Source organism: Plecotus auritus (assembly GCF_963455305.1).
Source record: "Plecotus auritus genome assembly, chromosome: 7".
Taxonomy (NCBI): domain Eukaryota; kingdom Metazoa; phylum Chordata; class Mammalia; order Chiroptera; family Vespertilionidae; genus Plecotus; species Plecotus auritus.
This window is the reverse complement of record NC_137774.1, coordinates 13,096,891-13,120,389: the sequence shown is the minus strand read 5'-3', so window position 1 is coordinate 13,120,389 and position 23,499 is coordinate 13,096,891. Positions and strand designations below refer to the sequence as shown.

At 41.2% G+C, this 23,499-nt stretch overlaps 1 protein-coding gene across 19 annotated transcripts in view; it reads left to right on the top strand.

The window, feature by feature from the left end:
- Positions 1-22,671, top strand: part of SPAG9 (sperm associated antigen 9) — a 110,497-nt gene extending 87,826 nt beyond the window's left edge. For 6 of the 19 annotated variants that reach the window (XM_080677545.1, XM_080677560.1, XM_080677543.1 and 3 more), the window contains 11 exons: positions 1,725-1,943; positions 2,225-2,420; positions 3,800-3,925; positions 5,223-5,303; positions 6,106-6,173; positions 8,497-8,645; positions 9,517-9,688; positions 11,294-11,407; positions 13,749-13,925; positions 17,650-17,799; positions 19,600-22,671. In XM_080677545.1, coding sequence (XP_080533671.1) covers positions 1,725-1,943; positions 2,225-2,420; positions 3,800-3,925; positions 5,223-5,303; positions 6,106-6,173; positions 8,497-8,645; positions 9,517-9,688; positions 11,294-11,407; positions 13,749-13,925; positions 17,650-17,799; positions 19,600-19,715 — 1,568 coding nt within the window. In that variant the 3' untranslated portion in view covers positions 19,716-22,671. Of the gene's footprint in view, positions 1-1,724; positions 1,944-2,224; positions 2,433-3,799; positions 3,926-5,222; positions 5,304-6,105; positions 6,174-8,496; positions 8,646-9,516; positions 9,689-11,293; positions 11,408-12,796; positions 12,836-13,748; positions 13,926-17,649; positions 17,800-19,599 lie in introns of all 19 variants that reach the window. The other 13 variants (XM_080677557.1, XM_080677554.1, XM_080677555.1 and 10 more) reach the window with 5 other exon arrangements.
- Positions 22,672-23,499: the final 828 nt, after the last annotated feature.

Below are 23,499 nucleotides of genomic sequence, written 5' to 3'. Positions count from 1 at the left end.
AGTCATGCACCCCTTCAGGGAGTTGTGTTCTACTTGGGAAGACCAAAAATAAGCTGGGAACAAATGACTAAACCTGATATTTTCAGATGGTGTGAAGAAATAAAATAGTGCTAATATTAGATGATGACTGGAAGGCAGAGCACAAGGGATTATTTAGACTTATTAGTAAGGGAAAGCTTTCTAAAGTTTTAGATTAAATCTTATATGATGTTAAATACATTGGTTTAAAAATGAAATAGGTTTGTGATATATCTACCCAGTGGAATATTATATAAAAAGGAATGAAGTTTTCATACATGCTACAACATGGATTAACCTTAGAAACATTATGCTAAGTAAAATAAATCAGACACAGAGGACAAATATTATATGATCCCACTTATGTGAGCTATCTGGACAAGGCAAATTCATGAAGACAGACGTTGATTACCAGGAGGGGCAGGCAGGGGTGGGGTTGGGGAACCGAATTATTATTTAACTAGAGGCCTGATGCACAAAATTTGTGCACAGGTAGGGTCCCTAGGCCTGGCTGGCTATCAGGGCCCATCTGTGGGGCATCCAGCAGGGTGATTGGGGGGCCCCACTGGCACCTGCCTTGACCGGCCTGGTGCTGCCCACTTGCTGGCACCGCCCTCCACCAGTTGCCTCCCTCTGCGGGGTGACTGGAGGGGTGATGGGGGGGGGGAGCCGCTGGCACCCACCTTGGCTGGCCTGAGGCCTGAGGGCTGGGAGCAGCTCCTGCATTAGGTGTATGCGCCTTGGTGGTCAGTGCGCGTCATAGTGACTGGTTATTCCACCAGTCCTTCCGCAGTTTGGTCAGTTTGCATATTAGGCTTTTATTATATAGGATTGGTACAGATTTTCTGTTTGGGGTGATGGGAGAGTTTTAGACATGGATAGTTTTGATGACTGTACAGCATTATAAATGCCATTTGCATTGTACGTTTAAAAGTGGTTAAGGCGGTTTAGCTCAGTGTATAGAGCGTTGGCCTGCGGACTCAAGGGTTCCGGGTTCGATTCTGGTCAAGGGCACATGCCTGGGTTGCGAGCTCGGTCCCTAGTAGGGGGCGTGCAGGAGGCAGCCTATCAATGATTCCCTCTCATCATTGATGTTTCTATCTCTCCCTTTCCCTTCCTCTCTGAAATCAATAAAAATATTTTTAAAAGGTTAAGATGGCAAATTTTATGCATATGTGTGTATTTGACTACAATAAAAAATTTTAATGAGATACGAATAAAAACAGCTTTCTAAATTTAAAAAAAACTGAAGAGATTTATCTTTATATTACAAATGCTTAGTTTTTAAATGTGTTACTAATACTTAAGGCACTGTGTACATTTAGGGTGATTAATTTTTAATAGTGGTAGGCAGAAGTCCATATTTCAAATAGCAAATATAATTTACATACATTTAGATTTCATTGGTTTTAACCTCATTAGGTGGCTGCCTAGGAGCTCATATTAACAGCAGGAGCATAATTTCTGACATTTTCATGTTTTCTTTTGCTAGCATTACTAGAAGTATTATCTTAAATTTTTAAGCTGCTTTCCATTTTGTGAAGGTTAGTTTAAAAACATTTTAAAGCTATCTTTGGCAGTATATTCAAATAACTATTTGTCTTTACCTATACACTCTTATTTAAAACCCATAGTTGCTTTTATGGAGAAAAAGCTAGTTATAGGAGTTTACTTAGCATTAAAAGAAGGTTTATCTGTGTTTTTAGGAGCACGAGAAACAGACTACCCCGCAGGAGAAGAGCTTTCAGAATCTGGACAGGTAGACAAAGCATCTTTATCTGGAAGCATGACAAGCAATAGCTCGGCAGAGACAGACAGCCTGTTGGGAGGCATCACAGTGGTTGGTTGTTCTGCAGAAGGTGTGACAGCAGGTGCCACTCCCCCTAGTACCAACGGTGCTTCTCCAGTGACAGAAAAACCACCAGGTATAGTCATCCTCCTTCATACCATCTGTATAGCACCGGAGCCTACTCCAGATGCCTCACAATGGACTTAATGTAGATCTTAAAGTAACAAGAATGAAAGAACATAAAAGAAGATGCTGTAATGATTGTTAAATGAAATTATGAATTCTCAATGTCAGGATATAGTGCAGAGGGGGGAGTGGGTAGGTGGAGTGGAATTCTGTAGCAAGGGTTTGTACAAGGAAGTTATTGGTAGAAAAGTTCAAACTCAGAATGGTTAGCATGTTTTATTTATTTTTTAGAAAAGGAAGCAGAAAGTAGTGAGATTGATGAAAATGTTCCAACAGCAGAAGAAGCAACTGAAGCCACAGAAGGCAATGCAGGGTCAGCTGAAGACAACATGGATGTCTCCCAAACGGGCGTGTACACAGAGCACGTCTTTACAGATCCGTTGGGAGTTCAAATCCCAGAAGACCTCTCACCAGTGTATCAGTCAAGGTATTCAAATGGGTCAGTAACTTAGGAAACCACATCAGTGCACACACAAAAGGAACCAAAATAACCTCAAACAGCCAAAATATTCCCACTAATTGGTATTGTTGTGGCAGACTTAGATGCCATTACTTATTCCCACTATGTCATTTATTCCTTCCTCTTCATTGTCTCTGGATACCCCCCTCCCCATTTGCTCTCTTTTCCTTCCAATTTATGAAAAAAGTCTTGTCTATAAAATATATTAGTCAAAATTTTTCTGGTCATTTTCTCCTCTAGCGTGATTTTTTTTTATTGTATTCACTGTCTTCCATTCTATTAATAATTCTTGCTATTTTCATCCCCACCCCTACTCTCACTCCCACTCTAGTCAGCAGTGAAATTGGCCATTGTTTCAATTTCCCAAGTGGGCTTGGATGACCTTTTTGAGTTTAGTTCTCTGGCAAACATTTTATTAAAAAACAATTTGTTTTAGGCTCTTTCTTTAAAAGGTTGGTTAATCTAGGTCCATTTCGTGAATTCTTTTTCTTTCTTGCCTACTCTAGGTCTTGCAGATAGGGGTTTATCTAAACTGGATTTTTTTTGCAATTTAATATTTTTCCTCTTAGTATATAGAACAATTGAATACCGTAACATTTAATTGTCAGTTTAAGAATAAAGTCATGGCCTGGCTGGTGGCTCAGTTGGGCATCAACCTGTGCCCCGAAAGGTTGCCAGTTTGACTTCCAGACAGGACACATGCCGGGACGTGGGCTTGATCCCTGGTAGGGGGTGTGCGGGAGGCAGCAGATCCATGTTTTGCTCTTACATCAATGTTTCTCTCTCTCCCTCACCTTCCCTCTCTCTAAAAGTATATTTAAAAAGAGAATAGTCATCTTTTTGGAATTAGTACATTTATTTGTTTTGAATTTGATAATACAGTTATATCTCTTTATTATATATGTGGCATTCTAAAAGGAAGAAGGCTTGGGAGTGAATGCAAGCTTATTAATTTATTTTAGAAAATTCTTTATATTTTACCCTCCTTTCTGTGTATGTGTGTGGTTTTTAAAACAAACCATCCCTTCCTCTTTGCTCCTTTAAGAAGAAACTGATAAAGTTCAAAATAACTATAAGGGATAGGCATAATTATAGTCTGGATATTAACTGCTATATTTCATTACCGTTTCTTAACTCCATGTTTGCAACTTGGTCCTCCTAGTATGTTGATTTTCTTCTGGTACTGTTGTTGAAATATTTAACGTAAGCATTTAACTTTGGCTTTTCTGGAATTTTAGTGTTTGATTTTTTTTCTTAAAACTGTACACTAAAGTATAGAAATGACCAATCCCTGAAAACTAACTGAGCACACTCAGCTTTTTTTCCTTTTGTCCCACCTTTCCCAGTAATGACTCGGACGCATATAAAGATCAAATATCAGTGTTGCCAAATGAACAAGACCTGGTGAGAGAAGAAGCCCAGAAAATGAGCAGCCTTTTACCAACTATGTGGCTAGGAGCTCAGAACGGCTGGTAGGTGCCCACTCTTTTAATATCAGAGCATCTTCAGTCTTTTACCTTTGCTTTAGGAACTAAAGACACGTAAAATGTGGTACACAGAAATATAAACAAAAAGGACATATTAAAGCAAAGAATTTTATATACACATAAATTGTAAGGTTATATTGCAACAGTCTCATAAACTGGACTTGCATTGGTTCTGAATGCTAAACCACATGTTTCTCTGTCATGGTGTCCCCTTTATATAATATTCTTGGAAGAAGAGGTTAATAAAATTTTAAAATCTGAGTGATCCAGAAATAGAAGATCCTGACTAGCACAGAGACGGAGAATTATTGATGCATATATAGGAGATTTATGTAGGATTAAACTAATGTATTTGGCTGCAGGAAGACCCAAATCCAAACATAACTTTTCAGTAGAGTTACTAGGAAAACCAGGACAGATCAGTCTGAAAGCTTAGCAGGTGATAACAAACATTATTACATGGTCTGTTCACTTTCTGGTGGTGTGGGGGGGGTCTTACAGAATTATACTTTCCTAAGGTTAACAAGGTCACTAGTGCATCTTTTTCATAGTGGTCTAATACTATAAAATGAAGGACGGCAGACTTTTTCCATGAAGGGTCAGATAAGAAATATGTTAGGCTTTGTAGCCATACGATCTCTGTTGCAACTTCACAGCTCTGCTTTGTGGTACAAAAGCAGCCACATTGAAAGTACATCTATAAAATTCTTTGCTTTAATATGTACTTTTTGTTTATACTTCTGTGTACCACATTTGACAATATGTAAGTGGGTTAGTGGGACTGTGTTCCAATAAAACTTTACTTATGGGCACAGAAGTGTGAGTTGCATATATATAAATCTCATGTCATGAAATACTCTGATTTTTTCCAACCATGTAAAACCATTTTAGCTTATGAACTGTACTAAGGCAGGTGGAGGGCTGGTGTGTCCTGCAGGCTTTGGAGTGCCTCTGTCGGGTGTAAACCACTGTCTTCACAAAGTGGTAGTTCAGTCTAGTAGAAAAGGATGATGGTTTTTTTAAAAAGATTTTGCCAAGCATTCTGAAGTGTGGGGTAGCCTGAAATTGACACTGCATTCTAGTTCTGGCTTTTATTCTTCATATGTTTCTGTTTGCTTAAGCAGCTTATTTCTCTGCTTTAGGCCTACCCACACTCTCATTTTTTCCCTAAAATATGTATGTTACTCCTCTTTCCTCCTGAAGGAACTTTGTGGTCATTATTAGACATAAGCAATGACTTAATGTTCTCTATGCCTTACCAGTCTTGATTTTGTTCTTGCAGTTTGTATGTCCATTCATCTGTAGCCCAGTGGAGGAAATGTCTCCATTCTATTAAACTTAAAGATTCGATTCTCAGTATTGTGTAAGTTTTATTTTAGAAATTCTTTCTTTTAAAAATACTATATCTTGAGGGGGAGGTCAATGGGGAAAAAAAAAAGGAGACATATGTACTACTATTTGTAATACTTCAAACAATAAAAAAAAAGGTAGTGAAAAATTAAAAAAAAGAAAAAGAAAAATACTATATCTTGGTTTAAACTAGATTTTAAGACTATTAAAGCTAACATGTATTTCATGACTAAATCAATATCCAGATTATTTTTACCTTCTTTATAGAATTAGAGAAGTTGAGTGAGATGAAACTAGAAAGTAAAATAGAAAAACTTGCCAGGTTGATACCTCACCATGCTATGAGTTCTCTAGTGCTCTGTGGGAGAAACCAGTTAATACCTGTGAATATATATTTGTTTTAGAATATTCTTTATACTCTGTGAATATGTTAACTAAGGCTTTTACTAGTCCTTTCTATGTGTTGACTGTCAAAAATCAGTTTGTCTCTTAAGTGACAGAGCTGCCTCTGATAGTTCTACTCGAGGTGTGTGTCTCTGGTCTGTGGACCTTTTGTCAATAGCCTGTGATGAGAAGAGGAGTCTGTGTCCCATCGTGAACATCTGGGTCACCACATATGCTGTTTATCTAGTTCAGGTGACATTTTTATAGCACAGCTCTCTCAATGAAGAAGAGGGTGTGTTCATTTAGCTTCTGATGTGAGCTCCTCATTTATCATGTACTGGCCCTCTGAGAGCCTCTGAACTAGTTCAGTATCATGTGGTCCCTTCTGTATCCCTGATGGAGAGTTCTGAAATCCTCTTTCCTGTTTGCAGACACGTGAAAGGAATTGTGTTAGTGGCCCTGGCTGATGGCACCCTTGCTATCTTTCACAGAGGAGTTGGTGAGTTGTTATGAATAGAAAATAAGTGCACTCACTTGTTTCATTGCAAAAGCATTTTGAACAGATTGGTTTTTTATGCTTTAAAGAAGTGATGCTTCATAGGAGAAAGAATAAAGGTTTAAACCGAATACTAACAATGTGTGACAGCAGTAAACATGTAGTGCCTGGTTGGAGGTATACATTTATAGTATGCCTCAGTGAAAATATGTTTACTATACTGAGCAAGCAGTTTTAACATTTCATGGTCCTCTTATATAATGTGATACGGAGGTGCTGGTTTTTCATTCATGTGCTTATTCAAGTGGGAGAAATTTAGTGAGAGGATAATTTTCCTTTGTCCAGTATTTAAAAAATAATTTGCATCTACTTACATTTGGTAAGTATCTATATAATAAAAGTCTAAGTGACCATTACAGCAGAACAACCGGTCACTGTGATGCGCACTGACCACCAGGGGGGCAGACACTCAATGCAGGAGCTGCCCCCTGGTGGTCAGTACGCTCCCATAGGGGAAGCCGGGCTCACAGCTGGTGAGCATAGTGGCAGTGGCGGGAGCCTCTCCCACCTCTGTGGCAGTGCTAAGGAAGGAGCAGCGAGCCAAGCGGCAAGGAGCAGTGAGCAGGCGGGTGGTAAGGAGCGAGGGGTCCTGGACTGTGAGAGGGTGCAGGCCGGGCTGAGGGGAGTCTCCCCGCCCCTCCCCCCCAGTGCACAAATGTTGTGCACTGGGTGTCTAGTTTAAAATAATTTTTAATTGGATAAGGTTTAGTGATTTTCATGTTACGTTATTTATATTCTTCCCCTTTAAAACAGTGTTTCTACCATCTTTTGGAGAAATGTGAGGTCTATGAGAGTACTTAGGTGGCTTTATAACTGACTGGCACCTAGAGATAGCTGGTTAACGACTACATAACAAAAAGAAGGAAAGGCCTCTATTTTACCTTGTTCAGGTTCTTTACAGACTTTGAGTGCAATTGTCACCAGAGCTTATGAGGAAGATTCTGTTGTCATCCTCATTTTATAGATGAGGAAACTGAGGCAGAGTGTTTTAGTCACTCAGTACGTGGAAGAGCCTAGGAAAAAAAGAGTAAATGCTTTAGTGTACTGAATCCAAAATTATATTGACAGAGCAACACAAGCAAAGTACATTTAATAAAGAAACGACACGTTCTGCATTTGGGTTCAGAAGAGTAAGATGGAGGAGGCCTGTCTGAAGAGTGAGAATTCCTTAAAGGTTGACTACAAATTCAGTATGAGTTAGTTAATGTCATAAATCTCATAGATATTAGAATAGGGTTCCACTCTGATAGCTAGACAGTATGAAATGGACATGGATGGACAAAGAGGAATTAGGCTGAAGGGTCCAAAGACATGTGCCAAGGATGCTTGGTTTTGAAAGGAGAACACATGGGTCAGTAACAGAAGCTGCACTGGATTTATTCTGTTTCCATTGGGCAAACTATAGACTACTGGGAGATTACATGTGAGGAGGCAGACTTTAGCCAGGAATGGGGAGTATTTTGCTGACAGTTACAGCTTTCTGAAAATGAAACAGCTGCTTGGTGAGGCAGTGTGTTTTCTTTCACTGAAATTGTTCAAGCAGACCAAGCTTCCAGCATTGGCTCTCATCTGTATTCTATCATCACTAAAATTGTAGGACACATGATTCCTAAAGTTGCCCTTGACTTCTACGCAAGAAAATATATCAGAATGCAAGTGAGTGAGATATGTTATCCCCCAAATAATTTTAATCCCTTCTCATTCTTAAAATCTATCTATATATATATATAAAAGCCTAAGCGATCCTTACGACCAGTCAACCGGTTGCTATGACATGCACTGACCACCAGGGGGCAGACGCTCAATGCAGGAGCTGCCCTCTGGTGGTCAGTGTACTCCCACAGCCAACCTCCTGTGGCTGGCCTACCTCCTGCAATCCCTCTCCCAGGCCAGCTGGCCTAATTGGCCCCAATCGGCAGCCAGGCCAAGGAACCCTACCCATGCACGAATTCATGCACCAGGCCTCTGGTATTATTATAAACAGGTAACTTATAACTGACTTATCATATCACTACTGTTGAGAGCATGGAGGTCCAGGTATTGAGTGGCAGGTTGGACCGGATGAGCTTTGAGGTCTCTTCCAACTTTGTAGTTTATAAAATAAGAGAACTCAGTTTCTGCAAATAAAGGATATACTGAATACATGGTATTTGTGGGTGCTTCATGAATAAAATTAATTATACACCCTGTTAGAATGTTTCTTCTTGTGTTAAAATTTAGTAAAAGGTGATATACATTAACTAGTAATCTATTTCTTATTTTAAAGATGGGCAGTGGGATTTGTCAAACTATCACCTGTTAGATCTCGGGCGGCCTCACCATTCCATCCGATGCATGACTGTGGTACATGACAAAGTCTGGTGTGGCTATCGGAACAAAATCTATGTGGTTCAGCCAAAGGCCATGAAAATCGAGGCAAGTTAACCTGTTTTTTCTCTGCTTACTGAATTTCTATTTCCTGAAGATCCTAAGACTAATTATTTTCAGCGTCTTTAGAAACTATTTTCTGAATCTGTGTGTTTTAATGATACATTGATGACATCTTGCCACTTTTGACTATAAGAATGGGAAGTTTTGAGTTCTTTTTGAAGGAAGAAGATTAACACAAATGTTGAAATAATGTGTCTGAGTATCCATAAGTGCATATATGTTTGAATATATGGTTCTGGATTTGTTTAATTATGTACGGGCAGAGGGGAAGGAGGACCTCTTAGCATTGCTTTCTTTAAAAAAGTTTTGCAACCAGATGTAAATTTTTTTTTTTTTAAGACAACTTAAAGCTGGGAAATTTTAAGGTGGAAGGTCTCCATCTCCCTTTGTCCTTTACCTAAAAGTCCTAAAGTTAACCATTTGGTGTTTATTTTTCAGATCGGTTTCTTACATGCAGATATACGTTTATGTATGTGTGTAAACATACACACACACACAACAATGCAGGCTCCTTTTTGTTTAGTTCTATAAATAGGATCTTCATGTAATTTCTCCGCAATCCAACAAAATCTTGAGATCAAATTCAGTCTTATTGTTGAACACTGACACATAACATGGATGTGCCAGTATTACTTCCATAAGTCGATGACCTGTACGGTGTCAAAATCCAGCATCCTTTAGTTCTTTGTTTTTCTTTTTCTTTTGAAGTCTGGGATAAAGCTCTGATCATATTTAGTGAACACTATTGAGGCTCTTTTAATATATATTCTTCCATATTTTGTGCATATTAGCACAGTTTTTAAACACAAACTCCTACATATTAAAAGTAACATTGTGATTGAACAATCTTTCCTAGAAATCATTCGATGCACACCCCAGGAAGGAGAGCCAGGTGCGGCAGCTTGCGTGGGTAGGTGACGGTGTGTGGGTCTCCATTCGTTTGGATTCCACACTCCGTCTCTATCATGCGCACACTTACCAACATCTACAGGATGTGGACATTGAGCCTTATGTCAGCAAAATGTTAGGTAAGCTTCCAAAGTGTTTTATTTCTGTCAATTAAATAAAGTGTTTTATTTTTAAATGTTCTCATATGCTGGGTAGAACCAGTGAATAAGTTGCCTGAGGTTAGTGAGCTCTTATTACTGAAGGTGTCAGGCAGACACTCCATCTACCCTGTGGGAGCTGTCAAGTCTGCCCCCAAAATATCTTCAAGCAATTACTTTGTATCTCTACCCCTGTCCCTGTAGGCCAGGGCCATCCTTTCCTGCCTGGATACCCTGAGCCTCCTCACTGGGGCTCCCTCTTTCCACTCCAGTCTGTGCCCTGCATAGTAACCAGGACGCATTATCCCCACTCCCACGTACTTTTAGAATATCACTGCCTTTAGATGAAGTGACATGAGCAGAGGAATTGAAGTGGCCTGGACCACTCTCCTCACCCACTCTGTTCTACCCACAATGACTCAAACTCAACAAGTTCCTTTCCATTTCAGGGCCTCACATGTACTGTATCCTCTGTCTGAGAAGTCCTTCTTGGTCCCTTTTTATTGGTCTTCAGACCATAGCTTAGGTGTCACATCCAGAAGAGACCTTTTCTTGTCTCCCACTTTGCTTTAGGTCATCTTACACTTTTTCTTCATGGGCTCCTCATTATTGTGGTTGCACTGGTATTACGTGATTCCTGCTTCCTGCCTCTCTCTCCCACAGACCCTAAACGCCATGAAGGGCAGGGACCACTTCTGGCGTGCTCCCTGCTGTACCCTCAGCTCCTAATGCAGAGCTGGGTGACTATTAGAGATGTCATTCATTGAGGATTCCTTTATGAAGAGAGGTTGAGCTGCACCAGTGGTTTTTAACCTTTTTAGGGCCTTTGTCCTCAGAAAACCTGGTGATAGCTAGGTGCCCTCCCGGGAATCAGGCCTATGTACACATGGGCACAGACTAATGTCAGGGGTGGACTTTGACCATAGGGTTAGACTATGAAGATTCTAAGACTATTTCTGAATAAAGTTAAGATTCCTAACATGATTCTGTGATCATACTCTTCAGTTCTTATAAGTAGAATATGAGTGACTAAATGCTGTTTGTTTTAAATGCATTATCTGTTTAATAATTTTGCCCCTCAAATCCCAGAAAATAAAGTCAGTTGTAAAAACTCTCTTGAAATAACAAAGTGCATTGATTCTCCCTACATTATATGCCTGTGGTTTCCTAAAATTTCTAAACTGCCGTTGAATAAGAAGAGTGTAGGTTTTGTCCGCAAAAATTGTTTTCATCTACACAAAGAATTTTAAGGCAAACCAGAACTCTTTCAGCTGGTAAATTTGAAAGGACATTTAATTTCCCAATTTAGTAAACACTGTTTTTATTGAGGGTTTTTGTTTTGGTTTGGTTTTGCAGCTCCCTAATTAAATGCTGTCATATTTCCTGAGCCACAGTATCTTCCTTCTAAATGATAATGTGATGGCAGCCACGTTTAGAATTTTCTGTTCCCATTAAGCATGAGTTGTGAGCTAGGAGGTAAAGCCAAAGGAGAGTTTTCTCTCCTATTAACCCACTGCTCTGAGGGACCTAGCATCTCAGACATCATCTGCTCCGGTGTCTTAATGAACTGTTCCCCCCACTGTGCAGGTACCGGAAAACTGGGCTTCTCTTTCGTGAGGATCACAGCTCTCATGGTGTCCTGCAATCGTCTGTGGGTGGGCACGGGAAACGGTGTCATTATCTCCATCCCACTGACAGAAAGTAAGTATATTTTCGCTCACCAAACTGTCACAGTGCAGATCGAGAGCTGCAGGGAATGGTCCTGTCCAGAATTCAGGCAGAAGGAATTGCTTTGGTATTGGCAACTCGGTGGTAATTCAGAAAATCAAGCTGGTGGCAAAGATCCAACTATTGTTCCTTCACTCTTTCCATGGAAACTTATGAACTGTAGCAAGTAACAGTTCATTCTGAGAGGTACTTTTTCTCAATTCAGGAGCAACAGTCCTATTTCCTCTTTTTTTTTCTTTAGAGAGAGAGAGAGAGGAAGGGGGAGAGACAGAAACATGGATGTGAGAGAGACACATCAATTAGCTGCCTCCTTCATGAGCCCTGACTGGGGACAGGCATCAAACCTACAATCCAGGTATATGCCCTTGACTGGGAATCGAACCCACGACCCTTTGGTGTGTGAGCTGACGCTCCAACCACCGAACCGCACTAGCCAGCGCCTGTTTCCTCTTAAATAAAGGTCAGACTCCATTTTTCTTTCTTCTTTTCATACCAGTATCCAGAAACACTACTAGTATTCATTCTAGTTTTTCATGTCTCCCTGGCAGTTAGTTTAGGAGGTTCTGTTTGGTTTAGAAAAAGTCACGGGGGAAGTTTCTCAGGAGGTCAGCAAGCCCTTCCTTATGCTGGAGACAAGTCATCTATCCTGTATTTGAAAAGAATGTGAACAAAATGTACATTGTATGTTTTTTATATTATGTTCCATTATTTTTGTGAACAAAATATACATTGTGTGTTTCTCTCATTATGTTCCATTACATTGATCATTCATTAAATAAGTGTTTTTTGTTGCAAAATTCACAGGCAGGGAATGGTTTGGAAACAAGTGCCCTAAGTCCATAAGATAAGTTAATAAACACTTCAGAACGGTCCTACCTTTTTTCAGGGGAAGGAAGGAGGGCTGGAAGGTGGTGTATCGGGAGCCTTAAAGAACCTAAGTTCTTAATCAGTTACTTATAAAATCTACATGCTGAGACCACTTAAGAGATCCTAGGTTATTTCATTTCAGCTCTTTATAAAAGAGAGTTCCATTTTGGCATTGTTATTTTGAACAGGCTTTCTTGATGAAAAAGGGGAAATATTAGCATTTAGGAAATGCTCCCCATTAATTAAGTTCTTATGAATCACTGCAATTGCTTTATGATTGAGAAAAACAAAATCACAGTGAATCAAATTGTATTTTTTGGGCAGAGGATTTGGTTAAGAACTTTTGAGTGTTACTTGGTATTATACCAAGTTGGATTTGGTTGGCGCTTCGGGCACCAAGTTACCAGATAGGAGACGCCGAGAGTGGTGGCTTATAGTAATTCTTCTCCCCCTGTCATGCACCTCTCCATGTCCCCTTTCCTCCTCTCGCTGTAGCTGTAATCCTCCACCAGGGACGTTTACTGGGGCTGAGGGGTAAGTGCAGATCCTGATCCCACTCCTCCCACTCTTCCTCCTGGCTTCCCATGGCCACTGTGAGGCTGTCTCACGCCTCTAGATGCCTCCTGAATGTTCTCCATGTCACCCACGTGCAGGCACTGCATCGCAGCAGGTGTTCTGTTTTTGACGTCTGTTCCATGGCCACCAAACTGCTCAGCAGCTTAGTCTGTTTACCATCTTTCGTTGCAGCTGAACTTTCTTTTCAGACTTTTTCCTTTCCAGTAAAAACACGAAACAGCTCTTAAAACTGTCATTAATCTTCATTGTTTACTCTTGTTACCAGTTACGTTTCTTTCATTCACTGACTGGCCCATGGAATGGGGATGTTTTGTGAGTCTGGTCATTCTAAAACAGTCCAGCACATCATTGGTGTGGTGTCAGTAAAAGTGACTGTATTGTAGTAGGTGGGTCCTTTTAAGCACAGCTTTTTACCACACCCTCGAGATATTCTTACCACAGAGGAGAAAAATTAGAAGATAAACAATAAAAATTTTATTTTAAAATATGCCCATTTACTTTTAACTATGTACTGGTTAGTTTTCTAAAATGGGGATTCAAAACAAAACAAAACAGATATTCCTAAGATTCAAATATGTTTTCTTTTGTTAACTAAAATGATTTTTTAAAAATTACTGGATGTGTTGAAAAAGTGAGCTTAGTTATTGCTAGACTGGCAAAATCCCCTGCTCCATTTACCGAGGAACTTACAAATAACTGGCATGCTCTCTCTCCTCTTCTAGCTGTGTCTTGATTTGGCATTGCTGCCTTTGTTTTATCTCAGCTGGCTGTAGCTTTTAGATAATATCTGTCATAAGGATTAACCAGTAACCTTTTGCATCATTACAAGTTTCTAGGGGAAAATAGTTGGTATTTGGTTTTTCTGTTGCAGCAAATAAAACCTCAGGAGCACCAGGAAATCGCCCTGGAAGTGTGATCCGCGTGTATGGTGATGAAAACAGCGATAAAGTGACTCCAGGGACATTTATACCCTATTGTTCAATGGCACATGCTCAGCTTTGCTTCCATGGGCATCGGGATGCTGTGAAATTCTTCGTGGCAGTCCCAGGTGAGGTCGATTATCCTGATGAGAAGGTGTATGTCAGTGTCTCTCCTTTGTCCCTTAGTTCCACTCCCCGCTCAAACGCTAAGTACTAGAATTACAGATCATTTCACTAATATATATGAAAAGTTCTACAGTGGAGGTAAGAATAAAGCACTGTAGGGCTATTTAATGAAATTGTTTTGGAATCTCCTCCACCCCCCAAAAAAGACTACTTGATTTTTATTTAAGCAACGAACCTGCTTACTCTTTAAAGCAGTTGTATTATTTTATCACCACAGAATACCCCAAATGGTCTTGGCCTAATAAAGGAGATGGCTAGGAAGAAGCCCCTGTCATCAAGGCTTGGTGCAGGAGGACAGGGAGAATGTGCTCTGGTGCCTTTATCAGTGCTGCGGCCAAGCGCAGGGGACTGGGAGCTCGGGAGTCTGGGCCCTCCGCCTCGCCACTTGCCTGTCGCTTTGAGCAAGTTGCTTAACCTCTGAGACTCGTTTCCTCGTCTTCTTACATGGACATGATTTTAGTATCTGCTCCTTGCTGGCCTCATTTATTGTGAAAACTAATGAAAGTGCTCTGGGAACCGTAAAGTGCATCTAGCTATGAAAGGTAATAGTGTGATGCCCGGTGGAAAGCGTTCTGCCCATTGGGAATACTAAATGGTGTTGCTGACCACCTGTAAGCAGGGTCCATGTTTTGAATTTTCCCCCATAAGAGGCTAGTTTAAGAGTTAGACAGATTTTAAATATGACTTTACCACACCAACTCACTGTGTCACGTTGGACATAGTGTTTTAGTGTATTAATTAGGGTTCTTCAGAGAAACAGAACCAACGGGGGGTCGGGTGTGAGAGAGAAAGAAGAGGAAGGGGAGAGAGAGGGGAAGTGTAGATATTTTGATTTATTTTAAGAAATTGGCTCATGTGATTATGAAGGCTGATATATTTGAAATCTGCAGGGCAGCTGGCATATTGGAGACCCAGAAAAGCGTTAATATTACAGGTTGAGTACAAAGCATTCTGGAGACAGAATTCCCTCTTCCTTGGGGTCCTATCTTTTTCTCTTAAGATCAGCAACTTAAGAGAGGAGGCCCACCAACCTTATGGAGAGTAATCTGCTTTACTCAGAGTCCACTGACTTAGGTGTTAACTATGCCTTCACAGCAATATCTAGACCGGAGTTTGGCCAAGCATCCTGGCGCCATAGCATAGCCGGGCTGACACAGAACTAACCATCGCACTGTCCCCGAGGCGTTCCACAGGTCAGGCGGTCAGTGTGCATAGTGCGGGGCTGGCACAGGGTGCTCTGGTTACTCAGTGTGCTTAGCCACATAGCAATGAGCTGCCTGAAACGCCTTGTACTTGTAGTTATTTCCTTAGGGTAAGTTCCTAGAAACGGAAATGCTGGAAATAGTGTTTTCTTGCTTTCTTAAAGAAAGAAAAAATATGTCTTAGAGTCCCCTTCGAGTCTCTTTTATATTCCTCTAGTCCAGGGGTGGGCAAACTTTTTGACTCGAGGGCCACAATGGGTTCTTTTTTTTTTTATTTTTTTTTTTATTGATATTTTACAGAGAGGAAGAGAGAGGGATAGAGAGCTAGAAACATCGATGAGAGAGAAACATCAATCAGCTGCCTCCTGCACACCTCCCACTGGGGATGTGCCCGCAGCCAAGGTACATGCCCTTGACCGGAATCGAACCCAGGACCTTTTAGTCCGCAGGCCGACGCTCTATCCACTGAGCCAAACCGGTTTCGGCCACAATGGGTTCTTAAACTGGACCGGAGTACTGGAACAAAAGCATGGATGGAGTGTTTGTGTGAACTAATATAAATTCAAAGTAAAGGAGCGGAGGGGAGAGCAAGAGAACCAGGTAGAACAGCCGGATCTGGCCTGCGGGCCGTAGTTTGCCCACTGCTGCTCTAGTCCCATTCCCTTCCCCTTTTTTCTTCATCTGTAACCATTATCCCGCCCGCGTTTTTAGACTTTTACTATATTTGACATATCTATAAACAATATATAGTATTTTTGTGATTTTGAAGTTAACTTAAATGTTAATATATACTTTTCACAACTTCTCATTTTGAGATTTGTTAAGTTTATACATAAAAATCTAGTTTATTCAATTAACTATGGTGCTAATCGATAATAATAAAAGCGTAATCTACTAATTACACCGGACAGCTGAATGATCTTCTGGATGTCATTACGCATGTCCTTTCGGATGAAGTCACAGCAACAGGGGCCGAGGCAAAGGTGGTTAGGGGCGATCAGGCAGGCAGGGGAGCTGTTGGGGCAATCAGGCAGGCAGGCGAGTGGTTAGGGGTGATCAGGCAGGCAGGCAAATGGTTAGGAGCAATCAGGCAGGCAGGCAGAGGAGTTAGGGGCAATGAGGCAGGCAGGCAGAGTGATTAGGGGTGATCAGGCAGACAGGTGAGCGGTTAGGGGCCAGCAGTCCCAGATTGCGAGAGGGATGTCCAATTGCCAGTTTAGGCCCTACCCATGTGGGATCAGGCCTAAACTGGCAGTTGGACATCCCCCGAGGGGTCCCAGATTGCAAGAGGGTGCAGTCCGAGCTGAGGGACCCTCCCTCTGTGCACAAATTTCGTGCACCGGGCCTCTAGTATCTGAATAAATGTGCTCCATTCTCCTATTGATGGACCTCTAGATCTTTTCTGCCTTCCTCCCCCCCCCACTCCCCACTATTAAAATAGTATATGGGAAAGACTTTCCTATTGGGTATAAATCTGGAAGTAGAATTGGCAACATAGTTGACCAGTTGGCCCTAAGGATTAAACCTTCAGGTTGGCCCTAGTATCATACCTCTGTGCTCTTGCTTCTGTGTCAGAACTAACCAGCCTGTAGTAGTTTTCTCTAGCAGGCCTGACTTCTTCCAGAGCATCATTGAGTAATGCATGAATGAGACACTGTGGGAATAAAGTAAACTATCCTATCCACCTTCAACATACATTTCTTTTTAGAAGTGTGTTGCACCATAGGATTGTGTACTGCTGTGTCCTAGAGGCATGGTCTGTGCAGTTTGACCAAAGGACAGCAGATTCTCCAAGAAAAAAACATTACCCCGCAGTCAAATTTACCCCCCACTTAATTTCTAAGAGGATGTCTTAGAGATTATAGTGTGAATAATTTTTTAAGGTTTCTCTCTATACCATTTTATGCTCCAGGATTCTACCTTAGAACTTAAACTTTAGAGCAAATGACATATTTACCAATAACTTTATTTGCATAATCTAAAATATAAGATATACTTTCTTAAGTATGAAAGGAAAACTGTGGATTTGAAATAAATATAAATATTAATTAGGAATACCCAAACTCATAAGGCTTAGGATGAAGACTTTCTTTAGTCTTTTACACAAATGCACATGTGCCCTCTCAGGAGAGAGGCCTTTCCACTGTCCCTCAGATCAAGAGCTGTAGATTGTAAAAGTCTGGAGCAGGCTGCTAAGACCAGCCTGGCTCTACCCAGATTTCATGCTGAATTTTGGGCCTATGTCTGGTTTGGTACAGAATGGCTTCATTTAGATTTTCGAATTGGGCTCTTAGGACGTCTCCAGATGTTTTCTGATCATGCAGAGGCTTCTAGCATCCCCACTACTTTGGTTGTATTAGGATATACTTGCTTTTTTGGTTCAAGTTTCTGAAAATATTCAGAAAATAATGTTTCCCCACTCCAATCTGTGATAAGTAATATTCACTTGTTCCTATATAAATAGGTCAGGTTGTCAGCCCACAAAGTGGCAGTAGTGGCACAGATCTGACAGGTGACAAAGCAGGGCCATCTGCACAGGAGCCTGGCAGCCAGACGCCCTTGAAGTCTATGCTTGTCATCAGTGGAGGAGAGGGCTACATTGACTTCCGAATGGGTAAGTCAGTGGTTCTGGGAGCTCAGATTCTACTGGGTTCTGTGACTTGGATTTTCATAGTAAACCAGAAACCACTCGATAAATTATTTCTACGAGATTTTCTTTGAATTCTTTACTTGGAAAAGCACTTCTTATATCTTTCCTTCCATCTACCCTTTCTTCCTTCCTTTTTGTATTTCTTTTTATACTAAAGTGTATTTGTTTTGAACTACCTAATTATATTTCAGTACAGAAATTGGATTGTGTCTTTTTTTTTTTTTTAGTATACACTGAGTGGCCAGATTATTATGACCTGAACGCATAATAATCCGGCCACTCAGTGTATATCCTATATAATAAAAGCCTAATATGCAAATTGTCCCCTTGACCAGGAGTTTGACCAGCAGGCAGGCCGGCCAACTGCCCATGTCCCCTACCCCTGGCCACGCTGGCCAGACTGCACCCATCCACCGGGCCTCTAATATAAATACACACACACACACACACACACACTCTCTCTCTCTGAGTGGCCAGATTATTATGCATTCAGAGATCATAATAATCTGGCCACTTAGTGTATATCTATTTATTTCAGAGAGGAAGGGAGAGAGAAAGAAACATCAATGATGAGAGAGAATCATTGATTGACTGCCTCCTGCACGCCCCCCACTGGAAATCAAGCCCACAACCCAGGCATGTGCCCTTGACCAGAATCAAAACCAGGACCCTTCAGTCTGCAGGTTGACTCTCTATCCACTGAGCCAAACCAGCTGGGGCTGGGTTTTGCCTTGAGCCTTTTAAAGTATGCTCCTCTCTACAGTTGGACATCACTTTGAAAAGCCACAAGGGGTTGGGTAAAGGAGAGCTTGGCCTACAGAGAGAAATGCACGTTTCTAGGGGTCTTTCTTTTCCACTGTTTCTAGTTGACAGTATTAGTGTTTCCTTCTGTCCGGCTGAAATTCAGGTGAGACACATTACGGACTTCTGTAGACAGTGGTATAGCTTTACCCCTTGTTGTGTAAGTGTAGGGTTCTGCTGAAGAATCTGGCCCACTAGGCGAGTTTCCCTGGGCTGTGCCAGAATAACCCGCTCGGCAGCAGCAAAACTGCTGGATGTGCGCCTAGAGCAGTGTCTGCTCAGGACCTCATTTGTCAGCCTCACGGAGCTACTCCTGGAAACAGCCCTAGTCTGTCTGTGTCTCAGCCTCATTTCTTCATCTCCACCATGCACTGTTAATTCCTTACCCATCCTAAACTCGAACATCATGGGAAGGAAAACCCAGCATATTAGGTGATGAATCTGCCCTCTCTAGTGCTGCAAGGAGATGATGTCAGTGTCCGTGTGCCGGTGTCGGTTCCCTTTGACCGGACAACTTCACTGTCTGACAGGAAGTTGTTTGGGTTTAGTTTGTGGGGTCTATCCCCATCTTTCACATTTATACTTCTATCTAGTCTCAGTTCTTCATTTGAAATAGACAAATGTAGACTGGCCATTTTGGATAAACACAGAATTGGACAGCTTTCCCTTCTTAGCTCCCATTTCTGTGAACTGCCGTATGCAGACATATTGGGATGAGTCTCTAACATGGTACAGAGGACTCAGGGTTAAGGTGTGGTGTGGAAAGTGAATTACCCTTTTCAGAAGTCAGGCAGGTAAGACTCCGGTTCGTGGCATTGCTCTCACTGTGTTCTCTGCGATGGGAGTCAGACAGGTTGTGTGTGCCCTGTTGATGCACTGACCACGAGCAGCATGTCTGATGTACAGCGGCCTGCACATTCCATGCTCAACCTAACTTGAGTCTCCTTATCCTCCACCCACCAGGTGATGAAGGTGGAGAATCGGAGCTTCTGGGAGAGGATCTTCCACTTGAACCTTCTGTTGCCAGAGCGGAAAGGAGTCACTTGATAGTGTGGCAAGTGATGTATGGCAGTGAGTGAGCCCGTGGGCCACAGGCGGAGACGGGCATGCCGTCCCCTCTGCATGGTTCTTTCCCTTTCCTCTTTCTTTAATGCTCTCTTTGTGAGGAAAGATTCACCACATAATGTGTGAGCATTTCCCCGTTAACTGTACATTATAAAATCTCCTACTGTAATAATACAGGAACTAGCTGTTTTACTGCACCAGTGTTATAGGCAATTTCAGTATGTTACGAACAAATCAAAGAGTGTTTACTTTCTACAAACTGGTGAATTCTAGAAAGCAATCCAGATGTGGTTTATTCTGCCACAGCGAATATCACTCACTTTATTTGATGGGGTCACTTTTTAGCTGTCACTAATAATGGAATTAATGGAAACACTTGATTAGTGAAACTGTACTATTAAGTACAGTCGTAAAGTTTTCCCCCAATGTATTACAAAACTGACACAAATTAATATCGGGTGGATTATCAGGATTTATCTAAATGTCCCAAGAGGGCTAAAAGCTAATGTAAATTACTTAACATTCACTTTCAAGTCTGAAAAATCTTGTTTATATGATATATAAAAACTTTGTTTTCATCAGATGGGGGGGTTTTATATTAAAGAAATTAAGACTACACTATTTAAATAAATGTTTCCTATTTCTGACTTACTAGAGCTCTAAAGTTTATGAGGCCTGCTTCTCTGAATATGCTAAATTTTTTTTGAGGCTAGTTTCACTCATTTTCATACTAAATGTCTGAAAGTTTATACTTAGAAGGCTTAGAAGATAGGCATCAGCAGTGAGAGGATTTTTTAAAAAGGAAATTGTTTTGGATGCTTTGTATCAGAGGATGGTGGTGGTTGGTTGAGTTTTTTTTTTCATGTAAAAAATTTACCTGTTTACTAATTGTTCTTGGGCTGCCCTAACCAGTTAATAGGAGTAAAGCTGTATTGGTGATGGAACGTGGCCAAACGGACTGAGAGAGGCACTTGATTAGGAACGGTCGTTTCTCTTGTTCTGTATAAAACTACAGAACCGCTTGCACTTGATATTTTGTATGTAAATGACACATTTGAGCTTTTATGCCCTTGCAAGATTAAAATGCCATCGTCAAAGAGGAAAACGATGAAGGGCAAGATGACAACCAAGATACCGTGGAGTGAACTTTGACACAACATCTTTCACCCTCGATGCCCATTTAAAAAGTAGAGTCTACCCTGTTTAATACGTCTTTTTAAGAACGATTATGCTGCGGTTTTTTCCCTCTCAAGCTTCTTGAAAATGTGTGATTTACCATTTTTTACTCAGTACTTTAAGCAAAGCTAAATATGAATGTAAGTGCTATTTCTAAAATATAAACCTGTTGGATAACGACCTCTTACCAGGACTATCAAAGAGAAGAAAGCAGACACAGACCCGTCTCAGTTGTCTACCAGGGACTGTTTTTCTGAACTGTCATGTAAAGGTAGTTGTAAAAAGTATGCCGGTGTCTTTGCTTCATAAACATGATTAGGGTGGATTATAAAATACGTGAGATATAGTGATCTGGAGGAGGCCACATGTGTCTATGAGCACATCGTGTACACAGTAAAATTGTGGCTACTGTAGACGACTAGAAGAAAACACTCTTGGTAAAAACTGTATTAAAAGGATCATGTTCTTGCTTAAGCTACTTACTTTTCTTCAGGGCACCAAAACTTAGGCCACCTTTCCAGGACTCCCTCCCGCCCAATAACAGGTTTATATTCTTGTTTTATTCTCTAGGGAGGATATTCTCTAGGAACTCAGTTTTGAGAGCATTTTGGTCAAGGTGGTAACTGGGGGAGAAAATACTAACAAGTAAGCTTCTTGCAAGCAGCAAAGCAGTTGGTGTGAACTGCCTGTAGCTTGCATGTCAAGGGCAGAAAAGCTTGAGTACCTGTGGTTGGTCTCTGTGTAAAAAAAAAGAAAAAGAAAAATTACTCCTGTTGGAAGAAATAAGGGACTCCGAGAATTTCCTCCTTTTATTACGCTTCGGTTATATGTGAGGCTGAACCACGTGACACGGCGGTCATCGGCCCCTTGCTGATCTGCACGAATGACCGTATCATATCCATCAGCCTGGCACTTACTTTCTGTAAAGGCAGGCTGAACTCCCTGAGGCAAAGGGAGGATATTCTCTAGGAACTCAGTTTTGAGAGCATTTTTCTCGAATTCCTGTGGATCTAAAATTTTAAAATAGGAATGAATATCTTAATAGCTGCAGCTTACTGAGAGTGTACAAGGTTTTGAGCACAACATATGCAGCACATAACTTTTCCAGTGAAGTGCGTTTGCATAGAAGAGGTTAAAATGTCTTCTCTCGGTTGCTGTAGTGTTCCTTTCTTGTAAAGGTCTTCCTGCATTGAGAACAGACCCTCTGCAATGGCTGCCTTAGAAACCTAACAAAGCAAAACAGTTGTCGTTTAGTATTAACTGTACTAAAGAACGCGTGTCTTGCAAATGCTGTGGAATTGACTATTTATCTCCTTGTGAGTATTATGACCGTTACCAAAGGACTCAACCAGATTTAGGGCTCTTCTTCATTGATCATGTTTGCAACATGGGAAGAGCAGAGAGATTAAATGTGGAAATCATAAATGCTTTTCTAACAGGGTTATGCTGTTTTATAACACAAAATGTCTTTTTCTTTCTCTTTAAAAAATTAAGTTGTTATTATCAATGTCATACATTTCTCAATATTTGAAGATATATTTTAGCCATTTTATGTTCTGAATTTGTTTTTTGTCCTAGATATTTTATCCAGAATTTTACTTGCCTCTATCATCTGAAAAAATGGATTCTAGATTGTCCTACTTTCTGTCTCTTGGAGGCTGAGGCTTCATTTCTATGAGCAAAAAGCTCGTTTAGCAATGTAGTTATTTCAGTATTTATTTCTATTATGGAATCCCTGGGGTTCGGAATGTAACTTTGTACATGAAATATATATAAATATGTATATGAAACATGTATGAGGTCCGGTGTATTTTGTTTGTTTTTGCCTTTCATAGGAGACTGAACTCGGTTTTTATTTGAAATTCTGATAATCTTCCCCAATCAAACATGTTGTTTCTGGGGGACTGCCGCCATTTGGCACTAGCTGGAAGTGAGCCATGGGTAATACACGGAGGACATGCCTGCTGGCTCACGTGTTCACATGAGACATGAGTAATAGACACTAGGGCTTTCTAGAAATGTGGGTGTGCTGAGTAACACCCCACACGTGATACTACGGCATGCCATTAGCCGGATCACTCAGTAGTAATAAGCAGGTGCAATGAGCGGTGTGCTTATTCAGGGCCCATTGGCCTGGGAGAGACTCTGGAAGGATGATTATAAAACGAATCACGTGGTAGCACAATGTGACTCCCTGCTCCGTGCAGTGGTATTGAGAGTAATCCAGTGTATGTTGTGTACAAGAAATGGGAGTTTCTGACGCGATAGTAAAAGTAGCCCTGATGGGCATGTGAAGAGGACAGTTCGCTAGACAAAGGCACAGCCATCTATCCAGTGAGGTTGGATGCTCTAGAACAGCTGTGGGCAAACTACGGTCCGCGGGCCGGATCCGGCTGTTCTATCCGGTTCTCTTGCTCTCCCCTCTGCTCCTTTACTTTGAATTTATATTAGTTCACACAAACACTCCATCCATGCTTTTGTTCCGGCCCTCCGGTCCAGTTTAAGAACCCATTGTGGCCCTCAAGTCAAAAAGTTTGCCCACCCCTGCTCTAGAATGTAATTAATAGCTTGGCTCATTCCTGACCTTACTTACCTGCCCCTTAGACCTCTGGGGCATGCCGA